The sequence below is a fragment of the Zonotrichia albicollis genome, chromosome 1 (assembly GCF_047830755.1).
Source record: "Zonotrichia albicollis isolate bZonAlb1 chromosome 1, bZonAlb1.hap1, whole genome shotgun sequence".
In the NCBI taxonomy this organism is placed as follows: Eukaryota; Metazoa; Chordata; class Aves; order Passeriformes; family Passerellidae; genus Zonotrichia; species Zonotrichia albicollis.
This window is the reverse complement of record NC_133819.1, coordinates 9,179,227-9,202,718: the sequence shown is the minus strand read 5'-3', so window position 1 is coordinate 9,202,718 and position 23,492 is coordinate 9,179,227. Positions and strand designations below refer to the sequence as shown.

General features: G+C 44.9%; 2 protein-coding genes across 2 annotated transcripts in view; both read left to right on the top strand.

The window, feature by feature from the left end:
• PTPRN2 (protein tyrosine phosphatase receptor type N2) overlaps positions 1-23,492 on the top strand; it is a 634,871-nt gene that overhangs the window by 508,129 nt on the left and 103,250 nt on the right. Inside the window, 1 exon segment of the mRNA XM_074552744.1 lies at positions 20,447-20,659. Within this exon segment, the coding sequence (XP_074408845.1) occupies positions 20,447-20,659 (213 nt within the window).
• On the top strand, positions 12,189-19,115 carry LOC141731015 (uncharacterized). Its single transcript, XM_074552825.1, has 2 exons — positions 12,189-13,514; positions 14,024-19,115. Exon 2 carries the CDS (start codon positions 17,713-17,715, stop codon positions 18,325-18,327), a length of 615 nt encoding a protein of 204 aa, XP_074408926.1. The 5' UTR covers positions 12,189-13,514; positions 14,024-17,712; the 3' UTR covers positions 18,328-19,115.

The window sequence follows — 23,492 nt, the reverse complement described above, 5'->3', positions numbered from 1 at the left end:
ATCCATCTCTGTGTGATCACAAAGGTCTTGTAGCATTTGTGTTTGGTTTCTTCAGTGGTGACACACAATCAGCGCCTGGTGAGGGCAGCCCAGTGCCTCTGGGAAAGATTTTCTGCAGCACAAGAGAGCACAGCTTCCAGTCTGAATCTGTGTATGTATAGGAAAATATCCACTTTTTAAACTGCATCTGCAATTATTTGTGTTATCCACATCAGGTCTCTCTGGCAGTGAGCCTGGCTGCCCAGTTTTCCCCGTGGTGGCCATGCAGTGTTTCTGCTCAGAGGTGGTGATGGGCTCCAGCACCCAACTCTGAGTGACACCAAAGCTGTGCTCAAGCACGAGCTCTCCCCACTCCACCCTTACACAATTTTGTGATGCATGACACTCAGCATGTGACAAAAAGTCACTTCTGGGTCTGAGCATGGGCTGAGAGTAGCTTTTAGAGGCACAGAGGATGGTTCTGAGGTGATGCTTTGCTTCTCTGCTCCAAGTGCCTTGGTGTGCTGGAGCTGCAGAGCTGCCTCCTGCCCTGCTGCTCAGCGCCGTGCTCATCTCGCCTGTGCGAGTTCCTGGCAAGTCGTGACTGCCCTCCCTCCGAGCAGCATCAGCATCACGTCTGCTCCCAGCAACCTCCCCTCTCTCTCCTGAAAAAGGGCACAGCAGAGTGCCTAAGGAGCCCTCCCCCAAGGAAACACCATGAGGGAGTGGGAAGGAAGGAATGCCCCCAGCTCTGAGCAGCAGGAGAGGAGCTGCAGCATCCCTGCAGCCTGCAATTAGCAGTGACCTGCTGATGCAGCCACAGCAGCCGATGGAGCAACGCTGGCAGTCCGGGTTTCCTCAGTATGAACCTGAGAGACACAGTAGCTGAGCCTGTATTCACCCTTCAGGGAATACACCCTTGAAAATTATCATTTGTAATTGTAGCTCTAAACCATACATCATATCTGTGAGACAGTACAGTTGTCTGATTTCTTTTCCTTTAAAAAGCCCTTTGGATTTATTCCCTTTCTTAGCCACTGGGAAACAATTCATAACATTATTGTTTTCTAGCTCTTCATTACAATGAGGTGCAGCTCTCTGACCAAATGTAGAGTTTATTTTGTTTAACATCCATTTTGATAAATGTGTTAACAAAATTGCAATCAAAACTTTATTTTGTTAATACACTCTTGGGAAATTCTCTTCCCCTGCTTAGTACATCATTAGTTTGACACAAAACCAGGACTAAAGCCTAACTTTTTGATCTCTTAATTCAGTGTTGTAATAGGGTATAAAGCAACAGAGCCTTCATAGTCTTGGATCCATAGTCTTCTCCTTAAATTCTGTTCTGCACAACAGAAAGCAAAAGCCAGGGCTCTGTAGGAAACCCGCAGAAGGTCAGCAGCTTGAAAATAAATAATGACCTTGACGATCTGTTTGTTAGGTTTTCTGCTCATTTTCCTTCAGGCAGATGATTTGCCTTTTAAAATCTAAAGTGATAGGGAGAGGTTGTTTCAAAGATATAAGTGGTGAGATGGAATGCCAAGAGAAATTAGAAGCTGGTCTGATATTCTACTAGAACTTGTCTGATAGGGGAAAGACTTTGTTCCAAAGCATCTCCCCTCTACTGCTCCATTAGCTTAAGTAACCTGGACTTCACAGTAAAAGCTTTGACAGAACCAAAGTCCTACCAAGGAAACTGGGTAATATGCTGTATTTTAGCCCAGCTCTGCATTTATTGCTAATAACCAAGTGCAGTGGGGAAATTTCTTGTAAAAGAATCCAGTTGTAACCAGGAGTCCTATTGAAAGAATATACAGATGAAATGGTTGGGATAGAAGTCATTTGCAAGCTTATCCCACTTCTTGTTTCCATGTGGATAAATGCTCAAACTCATGAAGAGTATGCAGGATTCATAGGATTCATGGATAAGACAGGAGAGTTCTGGTCTTCTTCCTGACACATTTGTCATTTTGAGGGACCACTCAAATTGAGAATGGGACTCTCTACAAAGAAGCTTGATGTTCTTGTTTTAAGGCCCTCATGTTATGTTTCTGTCCTGGAGGACTGGCTTTTCTATAAAGGCTGGGAGGAATCCATACACAGCCACTCTTGTGCCTCTCTGATGCAAGGGGATCTTTGAGGACCTGCCTACTCCAGTCCTGCAGCTGGTTGAGAGCTGCAGTGTCACAAAGCAACTGGAGTGGGCCAAGATCCAACACTCACTCATGGATGAGATAAACTGATACAGAAAGATACCAGTTTTCTTTGCCATACATATGATAGTCATGTTTCCAAACCCTGCAATTTCAAAATTGTGTAATTTTCATATAATGGTAATCATGGTTGTTACACTGTGTTATGTCTAGAGGGAAAAAAGGATAGGAAATTTGTTCTGTGTGAAACTGCCAGATTAAGGTATACAGCAGACACGAGCTTGTGTCTACATTAATTTACCCACTTGACTGCTTCCTAAATTTCATATCTGTTCTATCATCCTCTTAATTAGGCCCTAAGTAATTTAAAGCTTTGAGGTGGACTACTGTTTTATTTCTAGCTGTGGTGCATGGAAGTGTGATTCATACGTGTGAATAAAAATAGATGAGGACAGACCTTCCCCAGTGTAAACTGTTACAGCTCCAGAGATTTGACTCTCAGAGAGGAGACAGGAGAAGTGGCATAGAGATTTTTGTCATGTTTTAGGGCAAGGTTTGTTACTCATACATGGCAGAGGTACGGGACAACGCAGAAAGGGCTTCAGAGCTGAAGCTTTGAGTTAATCCCATTTTGTATCTATCTAAAGGCATATGAATGATGAGGTAAACACAGAGAAATTCTCACAATGGGGAAATTAAATACATCCTGCTGAAGAAACAAGGTGAGGAGGGCTACTGAAGAAACTAGCACCTCCCTCTAGCAAATTTCTCACTTCATGTAAAAATAGCGCAAGCTCAGGTGTGTGGTCAGTGGGAAGCCCTCTGCCAGGGCAGCTTCAGCACATAAATCACTTCCCTTTGATATCCAGAGATGAAGTCCAGCTCTCATAGGCACCCCAGAATGTTATGGCACTGAGTCTATAAACCAAAAAATGTGTTTTGCTGTTCCAGACAATGTTGAACAACTGCGTTTTGAAACAAACAGATCTATTGCTATGTGAAACTCCTTCTGTGGCACTGAATAGAAGCATAATTACCAAAGATTTGAAATCAACTTCCAGCTGAAAACCTGCCACAATATGCTTGTGTTTCATAACTAAACCTTTCCCTCAGTCCATGTTGGCAGTGGCAAATTTCTGCCTCTTGCTAATGCCTAATGAGCTAAGCCTGTTAGCAGCATGGCTGGGCTACAATTTGGGGCAAAATTCAGAATATAACCCTTCATGAGAATGGTGCTGGTGAAAAATTATATCCAAGTATATAAATGATATCTAAATATTTCCAAAACCTGTTCTTTCATTTTAGAAAAAGTAATAAATTAAATCAGAAGCAAGATACCAAGGATACCTCAGTTGCAGCGGCTCTGTGCACTGCTCTTCCTGGTTTTAGGATGAAAATGCTACATTTATCTTTCTGAGTGGCAGAAAATTTATAATCAAAATCTTTAAGTTAATTTAAAGAGTGGGATCCCTTCCAGAATATGTTTCTCTGGTGGTGTCCTGATAAGATACTGCTCCTCACCTTCACATAATCTCAGTAATTCCTTGGGTTCATTTTCTTTTTCCATGCCATACAGTTGAAGTGGGAACACAAAACCCAATTCTGATAGCAGAAAACCTAAAACTATATTTTAACAATGAGAGTATGCTGATTATATAAATTAACAAGTGGGTAGTGGCAAGTTCCCCTGCACATGAGGAAGAACTTTTGTGTGAGGGTGACTGAGCACTGAAGGAGATTGCCCAGAGAGTTTGTAGAGTCTCCTTCAGTGGAGATATTCAAACAATGTCTGAACATAATCCTGAATAATTGCTGTAGCACAACCTGCCTGAGCAGGAGGTTGGACTAAATGACCTCTATTGGTCCCATCCAACCATCCCCATGTTGTGATTCTGTGTAAAAAAAAAATCAATCAAACAAACAAAAACCAAACAAACAAAATAATAAAATAACTTATTTGAAATTTCTCTTTAATTTGGAGAATGTTTGCAGCATTTTTGGCAAATCTATGTGCTCAGTGGAAGCTAAATATTGAACAAAAAAAATTAGTTTGGTTTGGTGCTTTTTTTAACTGGGTTTTTTCTCTCTTTTATCAAGGGAGGAAAAAATAGAGAAAGCAGTAGAAAGAAAGGAGGAAATAGGGCTAAGCAAAAATGGGAAGACTTTTAGCACTAAAAATTCAGAAGCAAATTTCTGAGACTCCCTGCATTAAGAAAAAGAAATGGAACATTTTTATAAGAGCCTGAAGAACAAAAAAATAGTTCAATTTTGTTGTTTTTCCTCATTTTCAGGTTGGCTCTACTACAAAGAAAATGAGAAAACTGTCATTATTATCATTAATCTGGTTCCATTCAGCCATGCTGTTTATCTACAGCAGACCCAGTAATGCAAAGGGAAGGCACAATGCCTTTATATTATTATCTCCTCTAAATATGCAAGAGTTTATGAATAAACTATTTATCAGCTCTCTTTGTGACCAGCTCTGAATTTTCTTTAAATTTACATTATTATTGCTTGTGAAGCACCTTCCACTTTGACTACAGCTTATTTTCTTCTGCTTCCATATGATCAAAGTGTCTAATGCAGAAGGACCTTCTTGTGCTCTGCCAGAATATGTCAGAGTTTGCCAGCTATGCCATGGAAGGAGGATGGAGCAGCATCATATGTGAGATTAATGTTATCCTACAGATTGGTACAAAGAAATGAAAATTAAGTTATAAAGCCCAGTAGCATGGCCTGGATTACATTAAATTAGGACTTTTTCAATTTAAAATTTTCTTACTTTAAGATACAACATTAAAATTCTTTCTGTCTGCACTGTGTCTCACTTCAGACAATTTTCTTTCCATCCATCTTGTCTACTACCATGTAAATATGTTCTCAAAGTTATTCTTCCTTTCCAGGTAGCTTTTGCTGGCATTGCTTACATTCTGTGTGTTTGTCACTCTTCATTTTTGTTCTCTCCTTCCTCAATCAGGTGTTTGAACAAGAGACAACAGTGTTCAAGTTTTCTCTGGGGATGTAAGGTAGAAAAGATAAAATCAAAAGTTGGGTCGTGTCATGATATACATTTACTGAGACAAAAACATCTCTGTCCTAAAAGAGTGTATGTTTGTAGATGTATTTTTAAACTAATGACTCACTGGATGTGTTGCAATTTTTAATGGGGCATGAGTAATGCCTGGGAGTCTGTATTTAAATGTGAGGGAAATCTTGACATTTTTAAAGGGAATTCTCTGGTGTTGTTTCTATGGTAACTTTTCTGAGGGGATGACATTTTTCCATTTGATTTTTAATTGCGATCAACAGTAGAGTAACTAAAATATTGAACATAAAAGAAAAGAAATTATATTTGTTGTAAGCACTTTCAGACCAGCAGGAGACCAAGGCAGTGGTTGCACCTCACTTAAGCCTTCAGCTGGGGGCCTAAAGAGCTTTCTGTGCTTCATGGACCTGACTTGGGGTTTTGGGGGCAGGGAGCAGGGTAAAAGGCACAAGTACGTTTTGGGGAACATAGATAGTGGGGTTACAGCCAAGAAATCCCCAGTAGTGCCAGTGAAGCTTAGTGAAGACAGGATAATCAATCCCAAAGTAGCTAGAGAAACAAAACTATTAAAACCAGTGAATTAGAGATAAAGAGCATCTTCACACACCCTTTCATCAAAAGCATCTTCTCAATTTCCTTGAAGAGCTGAACAGTAGAATTTTTAAATTGATTTAATTAATTAATAATTAAGCTACAACTCTTAAAACTTCCTGTAGGTGTATGTTTTTAAACAGTGCAATACTTTCAGCCATAGTTTCCTTTTTCCTATGAAGTCAGACGCTGTAATGTTTTTTTCCTACCAGCAGGGCTAGGTAGTAGGAAAAGGTGCAGGCTTTGGTTGCGGCACAGACTTCCTGGCCTCTGAGGTGCCTCTGGGAGAGTTACACTTTCATGCACCAAACAACTGATCCAATCACCAAGCCTGTAGCTCTTCCCTGGGTATATTTAAAATCTATCCTGAGATCTCCATGGTGCCTTTGGGAGCTCTGATACCAGGACCAGAGGGAGGCTGGAAGGACTTCCAGATGAAAATTTTCCAAATGTACTGTTCTCCATTAATTTCCTTGATTTTACGAGGAAATGTAACTTAGGAGCAGCTGTGTTGGAGGCTGTCTAATTCATTGTGGAAAACTATACTTTAGATATAGTTTTAGATGGTAAACCCCTAAATTTTCCTGAGCTCTGCATCTGAAATGGCTGCATCATAAATGTTACTGACCATTTAAAATTTGATATTGAATTAAGAGAAATCTTTAAAATTTGCTAAAAAACTTTTCGTACAAAGTTATCACACACAGAGTGATTAAAAGTAGGGAAGAGGCAAGAAGGTCTTTCTTTCAAAGGACTGAGAAAATCACCAAAAAAGAATGATAAACAGAACATCCTCTCAGAAATTCTGGCTTTCCCTCTGCAATTAGTGTTGCATGAGAGGCTTGTCAGTGCATGTCTGCTCAAGCTTTGACATGACCCCTCCACTCTTAGCCCTTCAAAGTTATGGGAATACAGTGATGCAGCTTTTGTAAGACCACAGCTGAAAATGTAAGTTTCTCTTTGTATAGATTGCACTATTGTTCTTCTTCTTCCACTTAAAAAAGGATACTTTATGATAATCACTTCAAGCACCAAGTGTCTGAGTCCAGGTAACAGCTCAGGGACCATACCTACATCTACTGGGGATTAAATGGAATTTTGAATTTGAACTCTGTTTTGAAATCAATTGAAAAACTCTTCTGGGGGTGTGTGTGTGTGTGCCTCATTAAGTGGAAAACATAGGATAGGTGCTTTTTCATCAACCTTTCTGATTTCGTATGTAATCTGAAACTACATATTTAAAGCACACATTTTAAAATGACTGTGTGACACATTCATGGTAGTACACTATCATTAGCATGCTATCACACATGAGTGTTTATCTAGGTTTTATAGCTTGTGGTTGCATAAACTGATGCTGTCACCTTCTTTTTTTCTGGAGCCAGGAAAGGCAAAATTTTTCAATGTTCTCAAATGCTTGTATGACTCAGAGAAGAAAGGGACTTTCTGAAAGTTATGTAGTCTCTATCCTCCTTCCTATAAGTGTCAGGATCTTCCTTCTCTTTTTGGTAAGTGTTAATATTTTCAGGATTCTAGTTATATTACAAATGCCACAGATACAGTGCCCACTTGCTTTATTGGCTAAGGGCCTGCTTCCAATGAAGAAGGGACATTTTGTCATTTCTTCAGTAGGAGGAGAAAAAGAGGAAAACCCTGGTAAATTGCTTTCTAAAATAGAGAAGTGGGGTGTGAGTGGAGGTGGTGTCTTTATTAGATACAGTGAAAGTACATTTAGGATTTTATTGGGTGTCTGCCATCTTTGCCAAATCATCCATTGAAGCCCAGCTCCAGGACCAGTATTCCTGGTGATATTTCTAATGCTGCTCAGACTTCTACTGTTTCTGTGTGTCACAACATAAAATCAAGGCTTTTATCAGGGACCCTAAACCAATGGTAACAGCAACTAGAAATCAAAAATAAAGTGGAGTTCTACCAGTACATGAACTTCAGTTGGTCAGACAGTGCTCTGCAATTCTGACTTTTCTCAAAACTTTATTATACCAGTTTGTATGCTGTTTCCATCCATTTTCATAGAAGGCATTGCTGAATATTCCACAGAGATGGCTGTTCTCTACAGTCAGAAATGGAAGGTCAGTGCCAAAAGAAACTCAGTGGGACTGTATGAAGCACATAAGAACTTGGTAAACAGTCTGCTTCAAAACCTTAAACTATTTATAAAAGCATTTTATTTATTTAAATTTATAATGCAAACAATTTAAAGCTAATAAAAATGTTCTAACATCAGACTGAGGTAGGTTGGAAGTGAATTTGGATCAATATAATGAAGGACAATTTTCTAACATAATCTATGTTTGTCCTGAGGCTACCAGTATTAGGAGATAAGATAGAATGAGCAATATCTGTGTCAAAGGCAGAAAAAACACATCTTGATTTCAGATCTCCTTCAGATTTGCAGCACTAGCTACTATTCTGAAAATACTTTTTCATAGTTAAACTGTACTAGTTTGTTTTCATCTCAGGAAAGAAGAAACAAACTCCCTTTCCATTATGATATTAAAATAGCACTTTAACAAACTCATCTGCTGATGTTTCAGTAGAGAAAACTGATACCTCCCAGTTCTCTGAATTCTTGGCACATACAGTACTGATGCATAAAAGGAGTCCAGCATTTCAATGATAGCCACATTTTGTTATAACAAGATCACAGTGTAAAATCATGCATTTCTCTTCTTGTTTTGCCATTAAACATGTTTTAAGTTGACATTTTTATAGAAGCTTCTTAACCAGGCTTTCATAATAATAGCATTTAGTCTCATGTTAAAACAGATTAATATTTTTATCTATATTCTGTGAATATAAACCTAATCACAATGGAATTAAAGTTTCAATAATGCAATTTTTTTTTTTTTTTTTTTGTGAAATACCAATTTACATAAATCCTCACTCTGAAAACATTTGCTACTGTGTTCCAGGTGCTATTCTGTTTGGTTCTGTTGATTTGTGTTTGATTTCTTAAAATGAAGGGTGCAGGATTGGGCCCTACAAAGACACTCAAAATGTTCTGTATAAAGGACAGGTTTCAAAACAGCTGCTGTGACTCCTAAAGTATTTTGAGACTTTGTCTTCAATATTTAGTTTTCCTTCATCTGATGCTGTTGCTCAAATATTTGAAGGATAAAATTATTACTGAATTAGGTAGAATTACAATTATTTTTTAATGTAGCTACTAATCAGACTCCTCTGCCTTGTCCTGTGCTTTATCTCAAGAAAGAGGTGCACCTGCAAATCTAGCACACATCAGCTTTAATTAAATTGAATATTAAAAATGCAATTTATCCTCTAGTCTTGTAATATTTTGTTAGTGGATCAGGAAGCATCACAGGCAAGTGGATCAGAGCAATCCAACAGCTTTGGGGTTTTTTTAAGTTTCCTAGAAAAATGTAATAGAAAAAAGTAAAATTTTCATTTGTTTAAAAATGTCTAGAAATTCATTCAGGTTTATCTTACTAATTACCTTATTAAGCAATACATTATCAGGATGCCACTTTTACAGGGCTACATCAGCCCCCTGGAAGACTGAACTGACCTTTTCAGACTGTTAGACCTCGCTTCACTAATGGGAACCCCCAAACATTTCTGCATCTCTTTCCTATTTGAAAATAAACAGTCAAGAGGGCCAATGTGAACAGAGAAGTAATCAACAGAAAAATTTGCATCTGAGTTTGTTTTGATGAAGCATAGAACTATTTTATTTATTGAAACTGTATTAATGTAATTAAAATAAATGGAAAATGCACTCTTTACTTAATTAATATTTTAAGCTGTCTCTGAAGAATAGTATGCAGCTTGAATTTAGTTATCATTTTTAAACTGCAAGACAGATTAATTAGATTCAAATCTTAGCCAGAATGAAATAATTTTCTTAATAAAGCTAAGAGCTCTAGAATTTGCTAGTAGAATGTGTCTGTTGTTGATCTTCACAGATGAGCATGAGAAGATAAGACATAAAACTCAGTGGAGTCTAGTGGTTAAAATTCTGCTAACTCTACTTTTAAATTATGATCCTAGGTGTTAGTTTTATTTATAAAAAAGGTATGGTGTTTTCAAGACATGGGAGTTCTGCCTCTTTCTTAATACATACATTCCTAAAGTTAAAGTAATTTAAATGCATGTGGTATAGGAAGTTAATATTTGGAAAAAAATGTTTTGTTCATCAGAATGAAGGAAATTCAACTTTGATTTCAATATCCACATGAACAGAAAATCTATGGAAAATCCTCTGCAACATATTTGGATCTGTATTTAATGAGCAAGGCTCCAAAGGATAACTGATAAACAAAACAACAAATGAGATTAAATGGTGTTTTAGCTTTATCATACATGCTTTAAAAGAATGAAAATCTATTTCATGCTGTGCATTGTGCATGCTTTGCAGAATGAAGTGGCTAAACTTAGAAGTGCAGACAGGTCTGTAGTCAGAAATCAAGGCAAAATGGTCAGTGTGGTTTTCAATGTCCAGTTATGAAGAACAGATTTTAGGGAGTCCTGACAAACATTGGTGGTTCTCAGGCAAGAGTTTTATTCTGTGCAAAAATGGGAATACGTTTCAGCATCATTCTCACTGAAATTGCAAGATTTAGAATATTTTGAGTTTAGGCATAGTTCAAACACAGCTCTTGAATTTGGATGAATGTTAATGTGAATCTTCAAAATACCGGTATTTTTAGATGCGCTAAACCCAAAGAAACTGTCTCAAAGTCATTTATACTTTCAATGTCAACTTTTTTTTCTGAGAAATAGACATGAAACTTTCTAGAAATTTTATAATGAAATGCTGCTGATAACAGGGGGTTTTTTGTTTTCCCATTTTTTAATTAATTAAGTCATATAAGAAAATTTATCAGTAAGTCAATTCACAGATATGTGACCAACAGTTTTATAGATACTTTAAAACAGATTTTAAATTTAAAATGAGTAAACAATTGAAAATTATTTCTTCTTTCTCTCAACACCTTCTACATTTTTAATGAATAACACATTAAACAATCTATGTTTAAATAATTTCTCCCTGTGACATAACCCTCACAAGTATCTATCATTGCTTCAAAGGTCATATTTAGAATGGGATAAAAGTAATGAAAATTACATAAATGTGAAAAGTTTTTTAAATTTCACCACAAATTTCTCAAAATCTCACTGTTAAAAAGAAATAGTATTTAACTAATATTTTGCTGTCTCTTGATACCTGGCCAGCCAAATTCATGTTCAACCCATTCAACGCCTGATAGTTATGAAAAGATCCAATATTATTCCAGGAAATGTTAATTAATATATTTTTAAATACTAAATACAAACTACAAAGCTAATGGAAGTATTTATCAGTTTCAGACAGTTCATTAGAAGGATCAATATGCAAACACACGTGTCCTTTTAATGAAATCACTTGGCGGGTTCGTTTATCTTTCAACTTAAGCAATGCAGGTTAGTGAGCAGCTTATGTATGCTCTGGCTTCCAGGGGCAGGAGAACATCAGACTGAGAGGGTCCTCTCAGCATGACAGACTGACAAAGCCATGCTTTCAGTCCAAGCAATACAAACGTGGCTGAGGAAATGTTTGGAGAAGCCAAATTTGTGTTAATCTGTGGGAAGGATTTTGTATGAGCAGCAGCCAGGTGAGGAGAACCTCTCCTGCCTGGAAACCTTCTTTTCTTAAACAGTGATGATGTAAAGAGCATCTTCCTCGGCCTGGAATGGGAAGTCTGGATGTGGGTGAGATGTTAGTAGGGGTGAGCCCATGGCAAAACCACTCTGCACTTTCAGGACCCGGCAGGAGGACGCTATACAGGGGATGGTGAGGACATTTCTGTGCTGTCCTGCAGTTTAAGTGAAGTGTCGCTCTGGGGCGGGCAGGGATGCTCTGGGAACTCAGGCGGCCCTTGCCCTTCCTTGGTCCCTTACCCAGGTGCCGGCTGCCGAGGGGTGCTGGAAGGAGGAAGGAGGAAAAGGGGGCAAAGGAATTGCTACAGGGCGTTAATGCGGTGTCCCGGGGACAGCCGCGGGGAGCCAGGGCCAGCCGGGAAGGCAAAGCCCGCCGGGGCCGGGCAGGCGGCAGTGACCGAGCCCCGGGACAGCAGGGGTGTGGGGTAAGGGTGGCCATGCCATGCCATGCCATGCCATGCCATGCCATGCCATGCCATGCCATGCCATGCCATGGTCGTCTCGTCCCTCACACTGCCTCCTCCGCACCGTCCCACGGCGGGGGTCGCTCCGCGACTGGGAAGGGTCGGGCGGGGCTGGGGGTCCCTGCCGAGGGGAGCTGTGTGCAGTGCCCGGCTGGGGGTCCGGTGTGTGCAGTGCCCGGCTCGGGACGGTCCTGCCCGGGAGTAGCCGCGGCCGCTCGGGCCGGGGCACAGCGGCCGCGGCGGCGTGGGGGCGGGACACGTGGGGACGGGGCAAAAGGGGAAGAGGAAGGGGAAAGGGAAAGGACTGCCCCCTCCACGGACAGAGGAAAGCCGCCTCTGCCCTGGCTGCCATCCCCAGCCGCAGTGACAGCGGGAAACAATGGGGAGAGGGAAGCGGGAGCGCTGTCCACCGGCGGGGGAAGGGGGATGCAAGGGACCTGCCACCCTGCCGCTCCCCGCCCGCTCCTGTCCCGCTCCCGCAGCCGGGGCACTCCGTGGGCAGATGCTGGATGGGGGGAGGGAGGCGGGGGGGGGGGGGGGCTCAGCGTGTTTGCCGGCGGCATGAGGGAATTTGAGGAGATGGGGAAGACTGCAGGGTCCGTTTCCATACAAGGGTCGGTGCTGCCCCGGGCCCCTGCGCGGGAGCGTTGCTCAGCCGGGGAGTTACGGGTGCGCAGCGCGGGCACGGCACGGCCCCGCTCGCCCGAGCAGCGCCTGTCGCTCTTTATCGAGCTGGACCTCGTTACTGTCCCGGGGCTGGTCGGAACACACTCCTCCTTCCTAATTTCTTGTGTCATTTGGAGAACGAGCAGGAGAGGGGAGAAAGTTTGGGTCTTCTTTGCTTGGCAATGTGTAGATTTTTTTTTCTTTTTTTTTTTTTTTGAGGAAAGTCTTTTCAGGAAGAAGCGTTGTGGGCTCCTTTGCCGTATTGTGATGTAAATGATTTGTAGCTTTTCCTTGGTGTCCTTGTTTGATTTTATTTTTGGCTTTCTGTCATTGTTCTACCCTCCACTTCCATCTTGCAAGAGAGACACCAAGGAAAAAAAAAAAGGAAAATAAAAAGAAAAAGATGGGGGAGGGTGCACATAAAAAATCAACCAAAAGAAAAAAAAAACCGAAAAAAAACCCGCACATCCACAACAGAAACCCCAAACAGCTTTTCCAAGTGAGTGACACAGCCCGTGTCCATTCATCGCCGCACTCCGGCGAAGGGTTTCTGCACAGCCCAGACCTCCTTAGCCAATTGCTGCCAGCAACATGTGGAGGGGAGGCATCGCTATAGCAACCGGTGGATGGGCCATGTGCGGCAGCCGGCAGGGGCTGCGAGCAGCCCGATATAAGGAGGGCAGAGCCGGGGCGCGCCGGCATCCTCCGCCCGCGCCCCGCGGGGACCACCGGGCCGCCCGGGGCCGCCGCTGCCCCCGCTGCACCGAGCCGGGAGGCGGCTGCGGGCTGAGAGGGGCGATTGTGCTGGCCGCCGCCTTTGTCTGCGCTGAGGAGGGGCGGGGGGGAGAGGGGGAAGTTTTGGCACCGGACGAGGATTGCTAGAGCCCGCCGACCCCTCGCAGAGAGGGGCCCGTCCCGGCACGCCGGCAGCAGGTACATGCGGCGGGGACGGGCTGGGGGGAGCGCCCACGGCTCTCGAGGCGGCCCGGCCGGGACTCGGGAGAGCCTTGTGGGCAGCGGGGACGGCCGGGAGGGATGGGGCAGCCGCTGCCGCCGGGCGGGGCCGGGCCGGGTGTCCGCGGAGCAGCGCGGGCGGACGGAGGGCTCGCTTCGCCTCCCTGCGCGCCCCCGGCCTAGCGCAGCCCCGGGGATGCTCCCGGCCCGGGGCCGTCGAACCCGCGCGGGCGGAGGGGGCGGCGGGGCGAGGACGCTTTCCACGGCTCGGGGCCCGAGGACGGGACCCCGCGGGGGTGCGGGCGTGCGGCCGCGGAGCCCCGGCCCGGGCGGGGACGGCCGAGGGACCCGGCCCGGCTCCCTGCGAGACGGGGCGGCTGCTCCGCCGACGGACCCGCCGGTGCTTGCAGCATAACCGAGAGCTGGTTCGTTTGCTGGCACTCGGCTGTAAGGGCGCCTTATCTAATCCCTGAATTATGTGCCTTCAGCATCAGCATTAGATCAGCGCTGGCGCTGCGGCTCGTGTTTCCCTTGCTAGCTGAAGATATTTGATTAAACTCGGCTATCGCTGACCGACCTTTTGGCTCGGGCTCTGACACTCTGTGACTTAGACCTGCCGAGTCCCTCTCTTTCGCGGTTTTACTCCGGCTAACAAAGCCTGGGCTGCGGAGGAAAACCTGCTTCCTGGTGCACCCACGCTGCTGCTTTGCCCTAACTGCCCCCGAGTCCTTAGAGACGGGGATCGAAGTTTCTTCACCGTGGTTCCTTCGCCGTCTCCGCGCCCTCCTCTTCTTGCTGCCACCTCAGAGGTGCACTGTGCGGCTTCGGACAGGATGGGCCGTGCTCCTCCGTCTCCGACTCACCTGCCTCTTCCACAGGCATGGATGTGGCTGTCCGGTCTCCTGAGTTGTGTGTTATCCCTGCACTGTCTCAGTGATGCTGTAGGCTTTTGTGCTTTACTCTTTACCTAACTGCTGACTTCAAAAAATACCCAGATGCTTATGAACATCTTGAAGCTCATTGAATTTCCTCTTTCACAACCTTACTCCTTCCATGCCACAAACTTCTTTGGGGTGCTTGGACATTCTGGCATTTCAATACCACCTTGTAGTGGGATTCAGAATAATAGCTCTTATTTCTTGTAACTCTAACCAGAAACTTCACTTCTGTTTGCCTTTAGGAAGCCAGAAGAAAATATCTACCATTGATCAAGGGATCTTTGAACTCAGTGAATTCTTGATTGTATTCAGTCATTGTTCATGGCATTAATCCTACTAAAAGGTATAGAGACGCTCCAGAGTGCTTTGTGGTGTTGAAGGTTGTGGAAAGATCATTGTACCCCTACAGATGAATAGATCTGTGGCTTTTGCAGTGACCTTTCTCAGTGATTTGAATAAGCTGCAGTTCCCAGAAATCCATCTGCCTTTTGTGTTTGTCGATTTGTCTAATCTTTCCGACCCCTAAAAGAAGCAAAAAGTACCTTGCCATCCGATTTCATCCTCCCGAGTAAAAGCATTAAATTGACCTCGTTTCAGGTGATGAACTGACATTTGCTGAAAGTGATCCTGGCATCAGGTGAGCTTTCCGGGGAGAGAAGGAGGGGGTGTGAGCAGGGAGTCAGAAGGTAGCGGCCCTAGAAATCTCTCAGTAACTCCAGAGATCATATTTAAAACACCAACAAGTAGCCTGGACCAAACAGTTTGGGAGTGCAGTGCTGAACACAAGGGGTGTTACAGCACAAAAGGTGAACATCCCCAGGCCCTGCTGCCCCAGCCTAACCTGACTGGGAGCACAGTAGAGGAGGAGGCATAGCTACCAAAGCTGGGGGAGATGCTGCTGTCCCTTCTGTTTTGTTTTCTTACTTTATGAAAGGTAAAAAAATCTTCTCTGTAGCTTTCCTGGGGACAGATTATGGTAGCCAGCCTCCTCCTGACGTAAAGTGTTTCTCTGGTTTTCTAGTAACCTATCAAAACTTAACCAGCAGAGTGTATCAACCTATGTCTCAGATAACCTCTGGGAGAGGGAAATTACTAGAAGTGAATTTAAGTTTAGATTTATATAGATGAGCAGACATACAGGGATGTGTGTACACATACATAAGAACACACACACACACATTATATATATACACACCCACACACATCCATCCCTTTCTTCATGCTTTCTATATAAGGAAATAATATGCATATCCTTTATATTTTCATGTAATGTCAGTGGCTGCAACTGTTAGCACAGGATATTCCTTAGAAAACAAACAAACAATGAACTAAAACTTATTTTAGAGAAGTTTATTTTTAAGACTAATGATTTTCTTGTAGAATTCTTTTTTTTCTGCCTAGGTACTTTTTTCCCTCCTTGAATGGCATATTTGCAAGTACAATTTCATCTGCACAGAGGAACAATAGCTTTCAGTTGCACAAAGGATTTCTCCCACCCTGAATCCAAACCACAATGCCTCTTGCTCTGATAATAGCTTCTGAAAAGATTTTGTAATGCACAGAATTAATACATGATTATTTCCGCCTCACTTCTCTCATTTATTAGATTCTATAGTGAATTCCAAATTAAAAATAGCACCTCTTGAGTTTCTTAACGTTCTAATATTTTGAAACAAATCATATTCTGAAGTTCCTCTTTTTGCCCATATTTACTAAGAAATCTTCAATTTTTTATTATTGTTCAGAAACAAAGCTGTGTAATATAAATGTAAAAATCAAAGCATGAAAAAATTGCAAAAAAAAGATAATGTTGTTTAAAAATTAATTGTAGTGATTTTTTCCATTGCTAACTGGAAGAGTGGTCAGGTGCAGTAACTGGCAGATTGGGTTTGAAATCTTTTTAAATTTATGAAGCAAAACAAAACCTCAACTTTAGTTAGAATTTTGCAAGGACCAGAATCATGCCCTATGTCCTAAAGTAAATAATGAAGTGTAATTCTGCTGAGGCATCTGGATGGTGAGCTTCCACATCACTGCATGGGGAGCTCCTCTCTGCTCTTACAAAGACTTTCTCCAACACTTCCAGCATAGGTGTGAGAACTTATTTACATGAAAGCGTACATTAAATATTTACTGACATTTGCCTGGAATTCGTTTGAAATGTCGACTGTTCTGCTGCATCATGGGATGACACCGCGGAACAGGACGCTGCTCTTTGATTAGAACAGTGATTTGTGACTCCAGTGTTATGGCTGCTCTAGTTAATGACTCACTTTTGGGTGTATATAAAATGTGTTCTGTCGAGGGACCGGGAAAGCCTACATGAGATCAGACACTAAGAATTTTCTTTCCTCTTAAAAAACCCACAGACCCTCAGAGAATCAGTGTACTTCAAGTAAACGCTGTGTGCGTTAGGTGTGCTGTTGTTCTTTGCTTTCTAGCATTTAAGCTAGGTCGGGCTGTTTCAAAGCAAGGCTGGATGAACATCTCCAAAGCCTCTTCATTCACATTCACTTTCTAAACCATTCATTTAGGAATTAGTTGTTTTTCCTTCATTGGGACTTCATTGATACTCCACACTTTTCGAAGGAGAAAATCATTCAGAGGAATGTCAATATGATCTCTTATGTGAAGTTTAAAAAATGCATACTTACATGTAGCTGAGTTTAATGTTTAATATTTAATTGCGTGTAATTTATGTGGTCTATTTATTTGTTAAGCCTTGGGTGGGGAGGTAATTTGTTTTTCTTGTTATGCAATAGCTATTGTTCCCCTTCCACCCCAGGCACACGCACCACGGCAGCCCCAACCAGCACAGGGAGAGGTGTTCTGCTTTAAAAGACATCCGACTGTAAATGTCAAATTCATAAATATTTAAACACTTTTCTTTCAATTTCAAGTCAAGGCTGACAGGACGCCTCTAATTAACCCTAGGCTCCGTTTCAGGCTGGGGCCTTATTGCAGGGAAGAATCAGGGGGTTAGGCGAGGTGGGGAAATCTGTGCTCTTGGTTAGAGGCAGCGGGGCGGCTGGGGGGAGAGGTGGGAGGAGGGAAGGAGCTGGTAACTAACACGTCGGATTAATTTTTACCCGTTTCATAATGTGATGTTTGGTCACCGAGCAGGATGAAAGGGCAGCGGGTTCCTCCAGCTGCCTTGGGGACAGTCGGGGCTGTGTCCTGATGGGACGTGCTTGGGGGACCGGCTATCCTCTGCGGTTCGGGATGCAGGGACGCCGCCGATGCGCGCCCCGGGGTTGGAGCCGGAGCCGGGCGATGGGGCTTTGCCGTCGGCCGCACCCGGCGCTTCCTGCGGGACAGCGCAGGCGGATCAGCCGCTGGGACAGGGAGATCAGCCGCTGGGACAGGGGGATCAGCCGCTGGGACAGGGGCATCAGCCGCTGCTCCCTCCTGCGGGCGGCGTGCGGGGCTGGCCGAGGTGGCCCGGAGCACCAGCCCCCCGCAGCCAGGGAGGGGAGAACGGAGTCGTCCGGGCCCCGACGGCAGCGGCTCTGGAGCTGCTCCCCGTGAGGCAGAAGGGAGGAAAAGGATGGGAGAAGGGCGGGCTGCTCCGGGCAGAGCCCCCTCTCCCTTCCCCTTCGGCGTGCGCCGGCGGGCAGCGGGGAGCGGCCGTGCCCCCTGCCCTTGGCCCTGCCCTCCCGCCGCGGGGCCTCCATCCCCTCGCGGGGCACGGGGGTCGGGACAGGCGTGGGCGCCGCTCCCCCTGGACGTGCAGGGGCTTTGCACGCCCTCGCTTGCTGGAAGCCTGTCACAAGGGGCAGGGCTGCACAGACTCTCCCAGGGCAGACGCTTGGCAAGGTGTAAGCAATGCTGAACGCCCCATGGAAGGTTTCTAACTCTTCCCTGTGCTTCAGGCTCCCGAGTGCAGCTGTACGCTGAGAATATGTAGCGGGGGGGCTCTTCGAGCAATTCTTTTGTCAAGGGCAGCTAGCTCCGGGGACGGCAGCCCGGATTTGCGGGGAAAACTGTCTGGCGAAGTTGGAAGCAACATCTAAAATAGCTTTAACTCCAGTGGGAGAAAGAGCCTGCCGCCCTTTCTCTTCTGCATGTTTACTCGGAGCTTTTGACAGCACTTTGTCAGCATCATTGTCATCGTATCTCTCGCATAGCCCTTTTCCCGTGTGCTTGGTGCGGCTCTGTCACACGGCACCCGGAGAAAAGAAATCGTTTAAAACCGTGGTAGAGATAGCAGAGACGTAAGGCTCAGGAGCAGTGCCCGAAGGTGCCCGCCAGCCTCTTTCCTCCCGTCGGTGCCCCGGAGCCCAGCCGGGGGCCGCCCGATGAGCGGGGCTGGCCCGCGGGGGACTTCGGGGGTGCGGGGCTTGTCCCTGCCCGGCTGACGGGGGGCAAACACCGCGGCGACAAGGATTAACGTCCCGGGGCGCAGCGCTCGGCGAGGGGGCGTCGGCACTTCGGCGGGAGCCGCCTATTGAGATGCAGATTGCGACCCTTGGCCCCGGGGGGACGGGGCCTTTCAGGGAGATGCTAACGGCAGAGCGCAGCAGCCCTTCACCCCCCCGGGGCCGAGGCGGCTGCCGTCGGTGCTGCCCCTCCCGGTGCCCCCCGCCCGCTGCGGGCCCAGGGAGCGCTCCCCCCGGGGCAGGTGCCCGGCTGGGGCCGGGGGGGCGGTGGCGAGGGGGCGGCCCCCGATCCCCCCGCGGCCGGGGCGGGGTGGGGTGGGGGTGCAGCCCCCTCCTCCTGGTGGCTGTTGGGATTTGGAGGAGGGGCCGTGCAGGGGAGGGGAAGCGGCGGGCGCGGCGGTGGCTGCGCGGACGGACGGACGGACGGACGGACGGACGGCACATGGCCGGTGGCCGCGGCGAGCCCTGTGCCCGCCCCCCGCCGCTCCGCCGGGGCGCACGGAGCCGCGATCCTCCTCCGCGCGGCGCGTCCAGGCAGGAAAATCCGGGAGTCTGACTGAACCTGCATTTCCATTAACTCAGCCTCAGCCCCGGCTAATCCGCAGCACTGAAGGCAAGGAGGCTAATTAATGACAAGCTTTTACAGTCAAGACCAGCGATAATTGCTTTGGTGGCCTTTATGATTACAAGATAAAAATGGACCGGGCCTGACATAAGAGCCACTGTGTACACTGCAAGACAGGAGGAAATTAAGAGCTGGCTAGCTGAATACGGAGCAGAAAATTACTAATAGAGGAGAGATAATGAATAGGCCGGCTAGGCATTCATGGGGAAAAATCCATTTTGTTACCACGCGAAATTAGGTGGTGGAAAGGAGTTTGCTAATTGTTCTCGTCTTGTAGCAACCAGGACTGAGGCAGGGGCGTGCTTTTCAATTCATTTCCCTGGTAATTGTGAAAGGGGGAATGCAGGCCAAATGAGTCTTGCTGCAATTTGCGCGCCTGGTCTTTTCATTTTCATGTTGCGTTTTTAATTGTTGCTAATATAGGTTATAATGAAGCTAATGAGGGGAAATTATTGTACAACTTTTTAGCACATGGAGACAAGTGAAATGCACTAGAAGGATTCTCTCCTATTGCTGCAAAAATAATAGTAATCTGGAGGAGTTTGGAACTATCGGGTTTTTTTTAAAACCGCTTCCCTCTATAATAGACAAAAGGAAGGATCACCACCTACTTTTTTTTTTTTTTTTCCTGTGTTTTATTTTTCACTAAGAAAAAAACAATACCGGATTTTCCCTCGCAGCCCCTGGCCCTCGGTGCGGTGCGAGCGGAGCCGCGGGGCGCTCGGCGGTGCTTGCGCGCATCCCGCGGATCCGCCTCCGACTCTCGGTAGTTGAGCGCGAACGCCGGAGGGGAGGGCACGGAGCTGGGCATGGCAGCGGTCCCGTCCCTGTCCCTGTCTCTGCCCCTCCGGTTGCCTCCATCCCCGGCCGAAAGTTAGGGCTGCCGGGTGCTCCCCCCGACGGGATCCCCCCTCCGCGCTGCTCCGCGACCGCGCAACTCAGGCGCTGCCTCTCTCTCCTTCCCTGCAGAAAAGCAACGTCCCGCCGCTGGCTCAGCGCGGGGAGGAGGCACAGTCCGCGAAATTCCTCCTCCTCACCCTCCTCTCCCTCGCCTGCATCGCCGGGGTCCTGGCGGCGTCGGGGGTCGCCTACTGCCTCCGCCACCGCGCCCACCACCGCCTGAAGGAGAAGCTCTCGGCCCTGGGGGCTGACGCCGGCTCCGATGCGCCCGCTGCTTACCAGGTAAGAGCGAGCTCTCCTCGGCCCTGCCCCGCTGCCCGCAGACCCCCGGGGGGGCCCTTCTCGCCTTGGGAGTCGCGGGGGTGGGTTTGTTTCCGAAGCTTCCCCCCCGCCCCCGTTCCATTCATAGTCCCGCGGATTCGGTGTAGCAGCTTTTTACTACTGGGTATTAATCTTGGCTATTCTGGTAGCTGCTGTAAATTCGTGCCTAATTAGAAGCATAAAAAAAAATAAAATCCCAGCCCTTGCCATTGAAATTCTCAGAAAAATAACATTAATATCCATAATCTGTCACCCCTGCCACTATTAATAACGAAAAATCTTTAACATTTATGAGGAATGGATTGCACGGTTATCTGAAGATGTCTCTCTTTTTGAGTAATCGACTTCTTCAGGGTCTGATATGAAAAGAGCCTTTGACCCGATCTGTTGCCACCTTCTGCCATTATTCAGATAAAATGAAATCTAATGCTGATAGATGGGAGTTAAACCAAGACTGGTTCTAGGAGAACAATGATAGCAGATGTGTACCCAGTAATGCTGGAGGACTGCACTCAGCTTCTCAGAAATAAATCAGAAACCTCCAGCTTTCTCTTTCGGTTTCAAAAGTGTTGGGTGGTGAGACACTGCATCTTCCTGAAGTTTGTTTTAGATCATATGGCACTTACATTCTTGGTGTGTTATTGGTGTGGTAGTGCATGTGTTATGGTCATATACCAGACAGCCCTGGTCTGCTACCCAAAATATTTGGAGTGTGACCAGGAAAAAGAATTTGAGAATGTGTAAACATTGTCTCTGTAGTATCTCTGTCTATTGTACATCCATAGGGCCTCGCTAACGACACTTTTTTGTCAAGTTTTATTTTACTTTCTTGTTCTGCTTAGGATCAGACATTCTGGCCTTTCTGTATCCTGGAGCTGAGATAGATTTAAATTGGCAGTTGAGAGTATTATGGGAATAAACTCATATTTCCTCACAAAGTTTGGATCTGTCTGTACCTCTTAGATATTAAAGATGTAATGCATTAAGTATATTTCCACAGGCTGGGTCTAGAGAGAATTAAGTACAGAATAATAAATATGAATGTTTCTGTAACAATTAGTATATTCAGGAAAGGTTTTGGTTTACACTTTTAAAGACGTGTTTACTTTTTAAAAAAATCACTGGATCACATCTTTGCATTTAATGACTTCCAAAGCAAGACAGAGTGAGAGCAAGAGCATTTCCTGTAGACAAAAAAAAGGAGTGTTCTCTGGGATTAAGTGTGAACAAAACAGCAGTTTATCAGTTTTGTTGGCCAGTGAGACTGTGCCCATAAATATATTTGTTTGATTTTAATAGGTGACTTGCTGTTGGCTTATTTAAAGCACAGAAGCTATAGGTAGGCTTTTTCTTCTGTTAATTGTGAATACAGGAATTCTTAATTTTTTTGAAAAGCCCTCCAGGTTCCAAAACCACACTTGAAACTGAATTTCTGATAATTAACAGGACAATCTTCCTACTGACAGCTCTAATTAATAGTATCTGTAATTAAAATCGTGCCCTTCCAGCAGGAAAATTGTTTGAATTTCTAGGAGTGACCTTTTTTGCCATTTCTCCTGGGAGTGTAGTGGTTGATATTGATTTTATAATGAGCTCAGTTTGTTTAATAAGAATCTGTAATCCAGACATTAAATGAAATATGTGCTTCCTTTTTCCTTCACAGATTTATATATGTTTTAAAATCTTCATATTTAAATCTGAGAGTGACATTTTCTGTTTTGAAAACAACAGCAATGCTTTGAGGTTGCTGCTCAGTTTTTCAAAAGCAAGACTGTATTAATATTCTTTGTTCCTGACCTCTGGGCCTGGTCCTAACCACCTGACTTCTTAAACAGTTCCATTGGGTTTTCGGGAGAACTGTACTCATGAGTGGGAGGAAAAATGTTTTTCCTTAAAAACAAAGGTTTCTAAGAGCTTGGCTCTCCACCCATGGAAGTAAATGGGAATTCTGCCATTTGTTTCAATGGCAGCAGTAGGAAGCCCAAGTACAGGCAGACAAAATGCTCAGGCAGTTTTGATGCTGCTAAGCAGCATTTTATCAAAATGAATCGCTGTGCCTGGTCTGTATATAATAAACTATTCACGTGGATTTGAAGAGAAATAGGATTGAGCCCTGTTCACATTGTCAGAATCACCTTACGTTGAGCTGTGTTAAGTGTAATGGATATCTGGTGTGATGCATGTTTTGGATAACATCAATTAGGTCTCAGAAGGGCATCTGCTATCTTTTTCCTCATCTTCTCTTGATACTTATAGGGGAATAATATAACCTCTGTAATATGGGGGTAGGAAAGAGGCAAGCAGCTTTCAAAACTGTACCTACTTGGTTCTGTTATATGTTTCCCAGGTAGCCACTCAGTTAACTCGATGTTTTTTAAAAATATGAAATATATCAGGGCTGCTGCCACTAGGCTTTGAAGTACAGTACTCCAATGTGTTGCTGCTTACAGCTGACATGACAATTCAGATTTATTTTTTTATTTGAAGGGGGAGAAATTGGTTGGTATAAAAGGGCCTGGTGGCCCAATGTGATTCAGAGAGAACACAGAAATATCACTTCGATTCACATGCTTCTCAAAATGTCAGTTGTTTATATCTTCACATAAACAAGACTGACCTAAATTTTCAGCATTTAGTAGAAGCATTTTTCATCCTAACCCAGTTTAGCCAGGGGAGTTCATTCAGGGTTTTACTCCTTCCTTACTTATCCTGTGAACTTGGAAGAGTTTTTTCCCATGGCTGTTTATTGGCGGGCCTTGAGGGTTTTTTCCTTCCCTTTCTGGTTTGTGCAGTG